General features: G+C 37.4%; 2 protein-coding genes across 2 annotated transcripts in view; one reads left to right on the top strand and one right to left on the bottom strand.

Annotated features, from left to right (window-relative positions):
- LOC130921433 (guanine nucleotide-binding protein G(s) subunit alpha-like) overlaps positions 1-13,187 on the top strand; it is a 53,198-nt gene that overhangs the window by 5,415 nt on the left and 34,596 nt on the right. Inside the window, exons 3-5 of the mRNA XM_057845318.1 lie at positions 5,929-5,983; positions 6,065-6,184; positions 11,553-11,650. Of these exons, the coding sequence (XP_057701301.1) occupies positions 5,929-5,983; positions 6,065-6,184; positions 11,553-11,650 (273 nt within the window). The remainder of the gene's footprint in view (positions 1-5,928; positions 5,984-6,064; positions 6,185-11,552; positions 11,651-13,187) is intronic.
- LOC130921432 (tubulin beta-6 chain) overlaps positions 1-13,187 on the bottom strand; it is a 43,963-nt gene that overhangs the window by 23,817 nt on the left and 6,959 nt on the right. Inside the window, exon 2 of the mRNA XM_057845317.1 lies at positions 10,269-10,384. Within this exon, the coding sequence (XP_057701300.1) occupies positions 10,269-10,295 (27 nt within the window). The 5' untranslated portion in view covers positions 10,296-10,384. The remainder of the gene's footprint in view (positions 1-10,268; positions 10,385-13,187) is intronic.

The following is a 13,187-nucleotide window of genomic DNA, read 5'->3' as shown; positions in this document are numbered from 1 at the left end:
AAGCATGATGCTGACGAGAAACAATACCTCCACTACATGAGTATAATCATCAAACCACATGATTACTGAGATCAAAAGGGGTTCAACATGCCCACAATGTTCACGTTAAAACTAGTGATGCACGATAATACATTTTTCAACCGATAACAGATAATTTCCTCCTCATTCCAACCGATAACCGATAATGTCAAGCCGATAATTCTATTAAAAGAGTTATGTAAAATTTTAAAGTATACACAAAAGAAAATATTATTGTGCAAAAATATCATTTATTGCTCTTTTTTTCAACATAAAATATGAACAAGTATTCAATTCCAACATCTAAATAATGACTTTTGGCAACAATTACTTAGAGAGTAAATACCTAAGTTACACAAAAATGCCTTTAAAAGTAAGCCATTCCTAACATATATAACATTAATACACTGCAAAACACACCTCCTTAAAACTAGTCAGTTTTAAGTGTAAATCCAATGGAAATAAGTGAAATTATCTGCCAGCGCTTCAAGTGTATTTCTCTCAGATTTCTTGGAAGAAAAGTAGCTAGCTGAAAATAATCTTAACACACTTATTTTAAGCAATACATTATTATACTTAATCCCCCCCCAAAAAAAAAACTTGGAATGGTAAATGGAAGAAAAGATTATGAATAATATTTGTGGCTACAGAATATTATTGTTATTTCATTACAACAGGAATGTGCATATTTAAATTGATACCTGTTAATAAGTGCCAATAAGTTTTGATTATCTACTGTCACTGTAATTGAGCAGACAAATAAGTTAAATTAATTTGAAAAGTGATTGCTAATGTTATATGCTTTGTTGCACACTGTGAAAATGATTAACTCAAAAGAGCGAGATATCATGTAACCATTCTGCAGCGCTTTGTTTACATTTGCGGCATTCACGACATTTGCTTTACAGCAGCTAAACTGATACACGGCAGTACTATTCGGATGGAGTTGGAGCTCGCATCTCCGTGCGTGTTGTTTTGTGCCTGAGTTTTGTTAAGCTGAAAATAAAGGCAGCATTACAAAGTCATCTGACCGCTCGTCATTTTACATACTGAATGCATTATTGACTGGCTGACTTCGTTTTCTCCATGTTTAAATTATCATCTAAACACTGTGCCGTCATGATAAGCTTGCTTACTGGACATCACTTTTTCAAATGTCCGTGGTGAAAATTTGATTGGCATGTTTTTCATGATGAATGGTGGTCGCATAAACTGCATTATTTTTTATCCAGGGCTTTGGCTCTCGGGTCACTTCGGTAAAAAAAAATCGTGCCCCGGCGGCTACGTTCGTACCGGATAATCCACCCGCACTGGCCGGTTCGCCGCGGCGAATTCGGGGCCTGGCTCTGCTCGCACGCCGTGGGGGAACGCTCGAGAAACCCGGGTGTTTGCCGGAGGTCCTGAAGCCAACGGTGAGGCCGCGGCCTGCCGGACCGGCCACAGCGGCGGGCTCCGTCGGAAGACGGCTACTTGCAAACTATTGGTCTCCAGTCGTGCCGGTGTTTAGCCTTAGATGCGAGTTTACCACCCACCTTGGGCTGCTTTCCCAAACAACCCAACTCTGTATTGTCACAAGCCCTGTAGTTTAGCTTGTGTTTACAATAGCTTTAGCATTCCCGCTAGCAGCAGCCTCGTATTCGTTCCAAAAATCTTTGTGATGCAGTTTTAAATGGATGCTGGGTTAGTGGTTTTGAATGAGGACGCTTTCTTTCGGCCTCGTGGAACTTCTGCGGTACATGTTTCGCAGATGGCGAGAGCGTCGTATTTTTAGTAACAGCCGCCATAATATTCAACTGTTTCTTGTCATGTAACTCCGCCTCCTCAACCCCTCCTCCCTCAGGGGCTTCAGAGAGGGGAGGGGTTGAGGAGGCGGCGTGCTGAATTCTTCGGTTGTGCACATTTGGAGGCTAAATCAAGTATATAATTATCGGATTGCATTATTGGTTGAATTTTTTTATTATCTGGATTATCTGTGTGACGTCATAATTGCCATTATCGGCCGATAATTATCGGTGACCGATATTAACGTGTATCTTTAGTTAAAACTAAATGGGGGTTTCAAGTTAATTTTTATGTGTGTAAACACTTGTCTTTGCTGCATAATTGGGGTGTTTTTGCACAAAAACACACTAAAAGTCAATTCATTAAGGATTTCAACATGTAACAGGTGAGGTTTTTTTTTCCTCCAAGAAGTTTAAATTACCTGTCAAGTCAGACGGAGTAAAATGTGTTTATCATTTCAATATGTGGATTAAAAGCACTCCAAAAGTAATTGAAAACATTTATGTGAGCACCTAACACACTGGAAAAGATTTCCGTCCTAGTCTATGACTTAAGGCCACTTTCACAGGTGTCAAACTCATGGCCCACGGGCCAGGTCTAGCCTTCCGCATCAAATCAATACCAAAACCTTTCCCACAGGTTTCATCATGTGAAATTTCAGACTTGTAAGACTTTTTTTAGGGCCTCTGAGAAGAGAATTTCTGGCCAATTCAGAGCAAATTTGACACAGAGACAACCTCGCAGTAAATAGGTAACCTTTAGAATGTCGGACATTTTCGGGGAGGGCAGCGCAATCTAAAATGTAAAGATTTTGAGTCCTACCAGATAAAATTATTTTTAAGATACTTTATGAAGATGGGTAAATTGAAGACTTTTTCAAGTGGCAACCTATAAAACAGCTGATTGATACTTCTAAAAATGTATAGAAATTAATTGTTAAAAAATTTCAAAATAAGGTATAAATCAATTTGTTATGTTTGTAATAATATGGGGAGATCGTATAGCCATATGGGTTCACTTTTATGATTGCAATGTTTCCTGGGATAATAAAAGCATCACACACATTTTAACCAGAGATCAACCGATATGGGATTTTCAGAGGCCGATACTGATTTAAAAAAAAAAAAAAAAAAAAGAAGAAAAGTCAAATGCTAATGCCTAAACCGGATTGATTATGAAAGGACATTCAAACACTCATTATATAAATGTATATATCAGAAGTACATTTTTTTCTTCCTTTTGTAACACTGGCCTCTAGAGATGTGCTAAATTTCTGATTCTTACATTATTTGCGATTTGGCCTTGGAACATTCAAGAACGATTCACAAACATCCAAATTCCGATTATTGAAATATGCCAAGTAAAGCAGAACGAAAACACAGTCAGCGCGGTCTTCGGGATGCAATGAGGAACTGACCGAGAGTAAACATCATGCTTGTCATTACCCGGGTAATGACAATGCTCAACTCACGGCTCTGGCTCAACTCATGCCGCTAGATTTAAAAAAAAAAAAAAAAAAAAAAAACCTGACTGCTGCCGACAGAAGCTACAGACTATGCCCACATAATGCTACGGTAGATATCACATGTATTAAGAACTAGATGTGAAATGACACCCGGTGGCATTAGCAGCACATGTATAGAAAACTAGATGCGAAATGACATACTTGCCAGCGTTAGTAAACAGCCGCCATCTTAAAGCAGTAGACTTCCCTGGAAGGCTGTTGTAGTGAACCTTCCAAACGAACCTAATTAACTTTTTATCTAAAATACTCCTAAATCGGAAAATCTTGACTTGAATCTATCTTTAAATGATGAAACAGTTTTAAAACTTTCAAATATCAAGAGTAAACAGAAGGGAAATTATGGAACAAAGGGAGCATTTTAACAACTTAAGCGTTTGATTTTCAATATTAAATTAATAGAAAGTAGTTTAAAGCTGCTAATACAGAATGGGGACTTTAGTATTTTATTTACTGTTTTGAACTGTAAACTTGATACTGAAATAGTCGTTTATTTACGCCTGAGAGGATTTTGGTACAGTTTTTGTAACAAATGTACGAAACATTAAAAGCAGCTAAAAGTTGGGGGGAGGGGTGCATCAATAATCGATTTATAATCAAATCGTAGCCTCTGACTCGTAATTTTAATTGAATTGTTAGGTGCCCAAAGATTCCCACCTCTACTGGCCTCTAGGTTATGAAAAAAAAAAAAATCACAATTAACAAAGATCATCCCCCGAACAGTGAACATAGCGATTATCCTATTATATCTTCTGATATCTGCCGATTGCATTGGCTACATATCGGCCGATGGATGTTCATGAAAAAAGTCCATATATCAGCCTGATATGTCGGCCTGTCGATATATTGGATGACCTTTAATCTTGACTCATTCGCTGCTTTTGGCCATGATAGACATCCAAGCTATTTCGACTTTCCCAGTTCAATTAGATTTGATGTCTGTCGCCGTCAATGGCACTTAAACATGCCAACCGATCTTACTCAAACACTCTTTATAAAACACAAAATAGTCCTTTCTGATATAACCCTTCTTGCATAATGTTGCCTCATCCGAACTATTTATTATACTTGTCTTTATGTCAGCATAGTTAACTTCAATGTTTTGGAGTAAACACTCACATTTGGCATCATCTGAGAAGAAAGCACTATTTGTTTGCATTTACCCGCAAACTTTGCTGCAGGTCCAACCTCAGCTCATCCTCATCTTGTGAGTTTCCTAAAACCCGGAATCGTGTCGATCGACCGGAAACAAAAGTCACATTTTTTTCTATTTTTGAATGTTAATTTCCTCGAAAGGCTTAAGTAAGGCCTGTCATGCGCTCGTCTTGACAGCACCACCCTAAATTGCTCGTGTAGTGGCGGATCTGTGTTTCATTAAAGTGGGACTTTTGCTCAAAAAAAAAAAAAAAAAAACTTTTATTAACTCTTTCAGCGACATTGAGAAAGAAAGATATCCAATCATGTGACGTCCTGTGTTCTTTCTGCTGTGAATCGAAATGAGTTTGGCACTAGTAGATGTGAGTGGACGTTTAGTGATGTCAATGGCAGCCAATGAGTTAACAAGGGAAATGCAAAAATATCCTTCATTACTATTAAGAGTTGTGCAAAATCAAATTTACTCCATGACAACAAATTTCCAGTGACCTGTGGTAGCGCTAAAACAGATATATACAGTACCGAGCATCTATACTTTTGCAATCAAATATCATATTCGAAAACACCATTTCAGTTTAGATACTTTTCAATACCTTTGACAACCTTGCCAGAAAAGTCGGCTATTAGCATTTTTTAGTCTCTAGTAATGAAATGAAATCATCCAACATTTATTATATTTGCCAATTTTTAATCTGATCCTTCATTCTTTCATTCATACCAATAGTTCTACAAGTGAAACAACATCCTGTCGGCAAAAACAGTTTAAAAGATTTATATGGCGCGATCCTTTTGGCTTTGTCCGTTTCAGGGTTTTTTTTTTTTATTAACTATCTATTTTGGTTATGAAATCATTTAAAATCTCTTATCGTTTGATATATGGAAGCAAGTAAACACAATTGCTTGAATCATATCTATCAATTTTCCATTAAAAATTAAATTAAACTGAAATCTGGGCTGGAAAGGTTCCAGGCAGACAATGCCGTCCCCCAATAATATCTTGACATGAAACTATACAACTTTTTTCAAACAGAGTACTTACTTTAAAGTACTCTTTTTTTGTGTCTTACAATGGTGATAAAATGTGTTTAATTAAATATTGCAAAAAAAAAAAATCAAGTTTTTTTTTTTTTTTTGAAGATGAAATAAATTTCACTCAACGATCATACTTCTTACCATAACAACTTGTCATTACTGAAATAACATCAGACTCCTGTTTTTCTAACAGCATTGAGATTTGTCTTGGTTTAATCCGTAACAAAGCAAAGGTATGGCAGCACAACTAAAGCCATACTTTTTACATCATCACTTGCTTCTCTTTACTCGATCAGTATCGATGCAGGCTTACTATTATTATTTTTTGAAGCAACATGTATATTACACAAACGAGAATTGTATGTGATTGTTTTTGATTGCCGTTGCCATCATGATGTTTTTATATATTTTCTTCACAGAGAGAAAAAGCAGAAAATCCACGATATCAAAAACAACATTAAAGAGGCTATAGAGGTAAAGACAAAAACACAAAAATGTTGACTTTGTTTCGGAGCTCCTTGTGTCTGAAGATGACCTTAGTTACCTCCCACTCAGACCATAGTGTCCGCCATGAGTACACTTACGCCACCGTGCCAGCTAGCCTGCCCTGCTAACCAGCCACGAATCGACTACGTCCTCCACCAAATGAACCAGAAGGATTTCGAGTTTCCATCGGTAAGAGCAACTAAGGCAAGGGTACGGGACAGGGTGACAAATCGGCTTGCATAATAATCACGTTAAATAGTGTAATATTACTTTGGCCTTAACATTTTCACTGTAAATAAGCTGAAAACTACTGTACATGCTGAGGAATGTTGGACTACGAATTGAAAATATCTTTTAATTAAATATGAAGAAATTCAGTCCGCTTTGATCAAATACACAAATCAGACAGAATATTAACTGTTAAGAGACTCATAATGATTCAAAATAATTGTCCATTAATTTGATAATCGATAAGTTGTCAATAGGTTGATTAGTTGTGACAGTATATCAAAGTACACATCAAAAATGAGTTTTTGAAACCACATTTTCAATATGATTTCCAACACTGTGAGACAAACATATATTTATTTGTTGTCTGTGGAAAATGATTAAATATGAAGTATAATCCAATATATCAAATTTAATATACTTTAAGTGAATGTGTACTCGATGAAAATTACACAGGCAACATTGAGCATAATGAATTAATTGTAATAAATTCATGCTGGTTTATACGGCCGTTTTTTATTTCAAAATAAAAAAATGAAATTAAAAAAAAAAAGCAAAATAATTGTTGAGTTTGGTTTGTCATGCTGATTAAAACTATAGTTGGAATGCTGATTCCTTAATAGCAGTTTTTTCTAGCGTGACAATTTATGCCGTCATGTCTGTTTTTTTTTTTTTTATATTTCAATGTATGAATTTTTTTTTATAAAGAAAGCACATACATTATATACAGCATTTTTAGTTGTTTTTTTTTTTTGTGAAGGGTGATCCTGTCATTAAAATGTGACCTATGAGAGAAAAATTGAGATCAGTTTTGGATTGTGCATCTGTAAAGTAGTTAAAAACAGCTGTCTGACCTCACTTAACAAATATTTTGTTCCTAATGTGCTATCTTTCACTGTCAACCGTCAGTGTCTGTAGTAGGCCAGGTGTGCTGCAGGTGAGTCAGGTATTGCTCCCTGATGCTCTAATTAGCAATTGCTGGGGGAGACCGTCTATTGAATTCACACCTGAGAGCTTTGTGTTGTGACAATTGTTTGTAATTACCCCAAAAGGGACTCTCTGAGCGTTGGTCTCTAAGCGAGATTAAGTGATGACTTGTTTATGATTCGTTAGTTTCAAAGAATGTATCCGATTAGTTCAACGGTTAGCCTATGTCGGCCTGTTAATCCTGCCTCGGTTCTGACATTAATCCCGCTTTTTGCCACCCGGATGGGGGCTTTAATCTGGATCTGGTGAGTGTGCTTCATTAGATGAATTTGTTTCGACTTTAAGTTGTCCTGAATTGAGTTAGTCTTTGACAAAAAACACTTAAGCATGACAATTAAGGTGGCACCTTCCAAATTCAAGGTTCAAAAAGGATTACAGTGGTGATTTGAGATATGAGTTTAATCTAGTCCAGGACTAGGCATGTGCCGGTATGATATTCTGTCGGTATGATAACCATAAGCGAAGAGTATTGTATCACGGTATTGCAATTACAGCTCTAAAATGTGTTACTTTGGGATATCTGGGTTTAAAATCCATTGAACAGGATTGTTATTTTTCAAAACATATTAGCAAATTGGAACATAAGTATAATGTTAAAATACATTTAAAAAAGATAATAAAAAATAGCTGAAATATTCTAAATGAAATTAAAAATAAACGCAGTACTTTAGGTGAGCCTAAACCAACAGCAGCAGCTCAGCATTATTACCATCAGAACAAAAATAATTATTTTCCTTAAGCATGACCTGTATCATGTTTACATTATACACACACTCTTTCTAAACAGAGTTGATAGAGAGAAAAAAAACACGTTTTACCACCGCTAGAAACACTGAACACGCTGGAGTTAACTCTTGTAGCTGGTGGGAAACGTTCATGACAGTGTTTACTAACCTTTAATTTTGTATAAATGCTACATCATATTGCAGGTATTGCCTCCTCGGCAGCCACCATCCACAAACATGTTTTACATGTCGCTTGGCCCTCCTCCTCTAAGCCATACCAGCGATTTCGTTTTCTTCGATGAGGGAAAAAGTTCAGGAGTTTCACCTCTTCCAGTATTGTGTAGCACAGCTGACTCACTGACACTGAGCAACAACTGGTGGGGGAGGGTTGAGCCTTGCAGCTGCAAGCGAGGGATTTCTACCTGCATTTTTTGGACATATGAAATAGCTACGGTATGACTGAAAATGTTTGCGGCATTGAAACCATGACGTTTTAATATCACTGTATACCTTGAAACCGGTAATCAGCACGTGTCTATCCAGGACCATGACATATTTTGAATTTTTATATATTTTTTGTAACCTGTACTCCTCAGCAGCAAGACTATGCATAATGTTTGGCCTCCATGCCTTTTAATGCTGTTAGTTTTTTTTCTAACAGAGGACTTTGAAATAATCCCACTGTGGTTGTTAATATAATGATTTTATTGAAATATTGGGCAGACAGAAAAAGGTTTGAGAGAAAGGACTGACATGTGGATACATACCACAGAAGAAGCATAACTGCAAATGCTATATGACTACAGTATAAGTGACTTTACAAAGTTGTTGCGTTTTTGTGATACCATTTCAGTTAAGCACACCATCTTTTTATGTATATTGCTTTCAATGGAATTGAATCTTTTTTTTTTTTTTTTTTTTTTTTTTTTTTTTTTAGAGGGTTTTAAATTTATCTCAAAGCGTTCATTGTCAAACAATCTCATCAGAAATCATCCATCTGATTGACCCGGCTTTGCTCCTTTTCTCACTAAACCACCTCACGCTGCTCCCCCTCACATGGCCACAGGGCCTACTGGAAACCAGTCAGACTGGTTGAATCTGCTTTTAAGCGAGGGAAGAATGGCGAGATAAAGCGCGCCGCATTTCAACAGGTTTTGTTTCAATTTTTTTTAGACGTGCTTCTTAAAATAAATAAAACAACAACAGTGGTTGTTTCCTTCTAAAATGTGTTTGTCCATAGGATTTTAACAGATTGGACTCAGTGAATAATCATTTAGCTCCAAACTCAACTCATTATGTTTGAGGTCGAAATTGACATCGAAATGAAAGTGAAACATAGTCATTAAAAAAGCTAAAAAAATTATTTGACCACAAATGCCATTAAAACTCTTTGTTTGTGGATATGTGTGAAAGGTAATCCCTCCTCGAATACAGGGGTTCTGTACAAGATAATACCGACATTTAGTCATAATAAAGATACAGTGCAGAAATTCATTGTTTAAATGTCTATATATATATTTTTTTTAAAAAGACACTTTTGAAAAGATGCCAACACATTTAAGATAGACTTGTTAAGATATATCAATCTGGAGCAATACTTTGATTGGTTAAACAACGACCGAATCGAGATTGTTTGAAATGCAAAGCATTGATCAATACTGTTATATTTTAGATATGCCATTTTGTTTAAAGAATGTTTTTCAATTTTCATTGAAATGTCTAAAATGTTTCAGCAACAGAATAGTCAAAATTGCCCCAATTTTTTTGATTTACTGTTCATTATTTCTTTAACACTCGAATCATATTTTACTTTTTGTTAACTAGTATTTGTCTTTGAAGCCATTTGATATCTTTTTGATGATTTGGAGCTATAAATTGGACTTGATCTTGTTATTCTTCCATATTCGTAAAAATCTGAATTGAAGCGGATTGTGATGTTCAATAATATTCCAGAAAAACTTGGGCGATTTAAAAACACTACGCGTTTTCATTCTTTTTTATTAAAATTTTCAGCTTAAAAAAAGTGTGCCGCCATCTAGTGGTCAACAGTAGAATTACTCCCAAAAGAAACGGGAGGCAGACAAATTTACAGATACAAACCTCGACATACGATCGCTTTGACACACGATCCTTTCGACATCCGACGTAAAATTTGACTCGCCAGTTGTTTCTATATCCGACGACTTGCTCGAAATACGACATTTAGGACAGCGCCGCGGTTACTTTGTTTTTCCGCAAGAATTACGCACACCGGATTTTCTTGTGAGAGAAATCAACTTGGGTTGCAAGAATGTTAGTGCAGATGGCAGAAAAAGGAAAAAGGTGAGGCTTACCATAGAAATGATACAAAATATGAGCATGGTGGGCACATCCGTGAACTGACTTGATAATACCGCCGTAGAATGTGTAGAATCTCAACGGTCCTGCTCCGATCTCCGTTTGCCAGTCTCTATAAGTTAAGGTGACAATTTTTATTGTGGTAACATCGCCAAAAAGTCCCCAGCTTCGTCAGGTTTTTAATCATTTATTTCAGAACATGCCTATTGTCCGGCTCAGCTGAACAAAGTGAAAGTAAGCGTCCTTCCTCTGTCAAGTCAGCCACACGGTGCGTTCAGGTACCACGCAAAACACATCAGCAACATTAGAACCCCACTCGTTACATCATTACAGGTATTATTATTGTTACTATTATTATTATTATTATGGACCCCATTCATTACATTATTATTACAGGTATTATCATTTTGATTTTTATTCATAATTTATTTGTTCTGCTCTGTGTAATTGCTATTTGCAGTAGTACCAGCAGCATTTATTCAGGATTTAGTGAAGGTTTTCAGGCTGTGGTACAAATTTATGAGATTATAATGTATTCTTATGGGAAAATCCTGCTCGGCACTCGACCATTTCGACTTACAAACAAGGTCCTGGAACGAATTAACTTTGTATGTAATGGTACCACTCTACTATAAAGCAGGAACGCCACTGTTAAAGAAAAGACTACTGCATATTAATCACAAGATGAGTTAAGTATCGGTCTTTTTAGCTTGGTCTCCTCTTTATTTATCTGCAAAGTCACTAGAAACTGATTCAGTAAATGTTCATTTTCTGCCAAACAGCTCGGAAATACGACAACAAAAAAGTTTTTACATCAATGTATTACAGTACCTTTTGTAATACTGCTATATCGTTAAAGCCTAGTGTTGAAAGTACTTTGGAGACAACACTTGCAAAAAGTGCCACTGGCCACTCTTTTTGGGGGGGTGAAAACTCGTGCTTGGTCTCAAAATGGCTTAATTGTGCTCCCCCCCCCACACTTTGTGTGTGAACATCTAAAGATCATAGCGAGGAGATAGGCCCTCATGCAGTGACAGCCGAGCTTTGTGTCAGCACAAAGCTCTTGGTTTCTTCATGAACCCGATGAACTGTTCAGTTTCCGGCCCTGGTTTTCTCCCATTAGCTCCCGAATGACCACATCCTCTTTCTCATTCAAGCTAATATGACATCTTACAGCAATGGACACAGCCTCTGTTTAATTAATCTTAGTATGCGGCCTTACAATGTCAACCGTGCATTGATCCAGACCCCTCTTTCATTTGCCTTTTTTCTCCTTCTAGGAGTTTTACGACCACTCAAAGATCCTCTGGCAGGATGATGGCGTGAGAGCCTGCTGGGAAAGGTCCAATGAATATCAGCTCATCGACTGTGCGCAGTAGTAAGTTAAATTCCACCTATGTGTTGCAAAGTGTTTGGTCCCCTGGTTTGCGTAAGCATGAAGTCAAGGTTCATTAGTGCGGCCGTGAGTTGAGCGGCTCCTTGACTGTCAGTCTGTGACGGACTATTTGTTCGGATTAGTTTGTACGAGCAAAAAGGTGACGAATATTCATCAAGAAGATTTGACAGCCCTTTTAGTCTTTTGCATTGAAATACTTACTTAGTGACAAAGGTGGGTAGAATAGCCAAAAATGTTACTCTAGTGAGAGTAGTGTTGCTTCAAAATACTACTCAAGTAAAAGTAGTCATCCTAAAAATGTACTCAAGTACAAGTAAAAAAGTATCCAGTGAAAATAATATTCAAGTAATGAGTAACGTGAGTAACTGCTTTTTTTTTTTTTTTTTTAAACAATGGTATTTTTTTCCTCTCAGCACAAACTTATCCATATGAACTGTTGTTATAGTGATACTGTACCCATTACATAACCACATTAAGCCAGAGAAATTCTAAATTAAAAAAAAAAAAAAAATCATTGAATTCCGGGGAGAGAGGCAAAAGACAGAAATGAAGCATTATTCGTCCAAAGAGCATGATTGCCCGCTAGTAGTTTCAAAAGTGAATAGTTCCTTCATAGTTACTATTATGAAATTAAAACTATCATATCGCCGGTATTCCGTGGTCAATCGGTGCCAAATAAAAACTGGGAGAGAGATTTAAATCTATGCTTTTGAGTCATGTTGAGGGCAGCGCTCTATGTCAAATACTTCTTTTTGCGGCGCTTTTAAGACGCCACGTGATTGAACAGGCTGGCGTGATCATAGAATGGCAAACTTGTGTCAGATTGGTGGAATGGAGTCATGTGATTATTGTTGCGACGTCTGATTGGTGAAATTGGTAGCACTTCTCTTGGCATCGCTGGCAAAAAAAATAATAAATATAATATGTATAATAAAGAGGAAAAATGTAACGACTCTTGTGTAGCCCAAAGTAGTGGAGTACAAGTAGCGTTTTTTCTTCACAAATCTACTCGTCAAAGTAAAAAGTGTGGCTTAGTAGAACTACTGTTAGAAGTACATTTTTCTCAAAAAGTTACTCAGGTAAATGTAGCGGAATACATGTAACGCGTCACTACCCACCTCTGCTTAATGATATTTTAGTCATTTCTAAATGTATTAGTCTTGGTCTCTATATACAGTACTCCAAATCTTTTAGTCATCCATCCATCCATCCATTATCTCCCGCTTAGTCCGGGGTCGGGTCGCGGGGGCAGCAGCTTTAGCAGGGAAGCCCAGACTTGCCTCTCCCCAGCCACTTCAGCCAGCTCCTCCGGCGGGATTCCAAGGGGTTCCCAGCCCAGCCGGAGTGTCCTGGGTCGACCCCGGGGCCTCCCGCCGGTGGGACATGCCCGGAACACCTCTCCAGGGAGGCGTCCAGGAGGCATCTGAACCAGATTAGCGGCTCGACACCAAGCCCATCCCGGATGATCAAGCTTCTCACCCTGTCTCTAAGGGAGAGCCCGGACGCCTTGTGGAGGAAA

Source organism: Corythoichthys intestinalis, chromosome 9 (genome assembly GCF_030265065.1).
Source record: "Corythoichthys intestinalis isolate RoL2023-P3 chromosome 9, ASM3026506v1, whole genome shotgun sequence".
Classification (NCBI taxonomy): Eukaryota; Metazoa; Chordata; class Actinopteri; order Syngnathiformes; family Syngnathidae; genus Corythoichthys; species Corythoichthys intestinalis.
The sequence above is the reverse complement of the archived record's forward strand: the minus strand, read 5'-3'. Positions and strand labels throughout refer to the sequence as shown.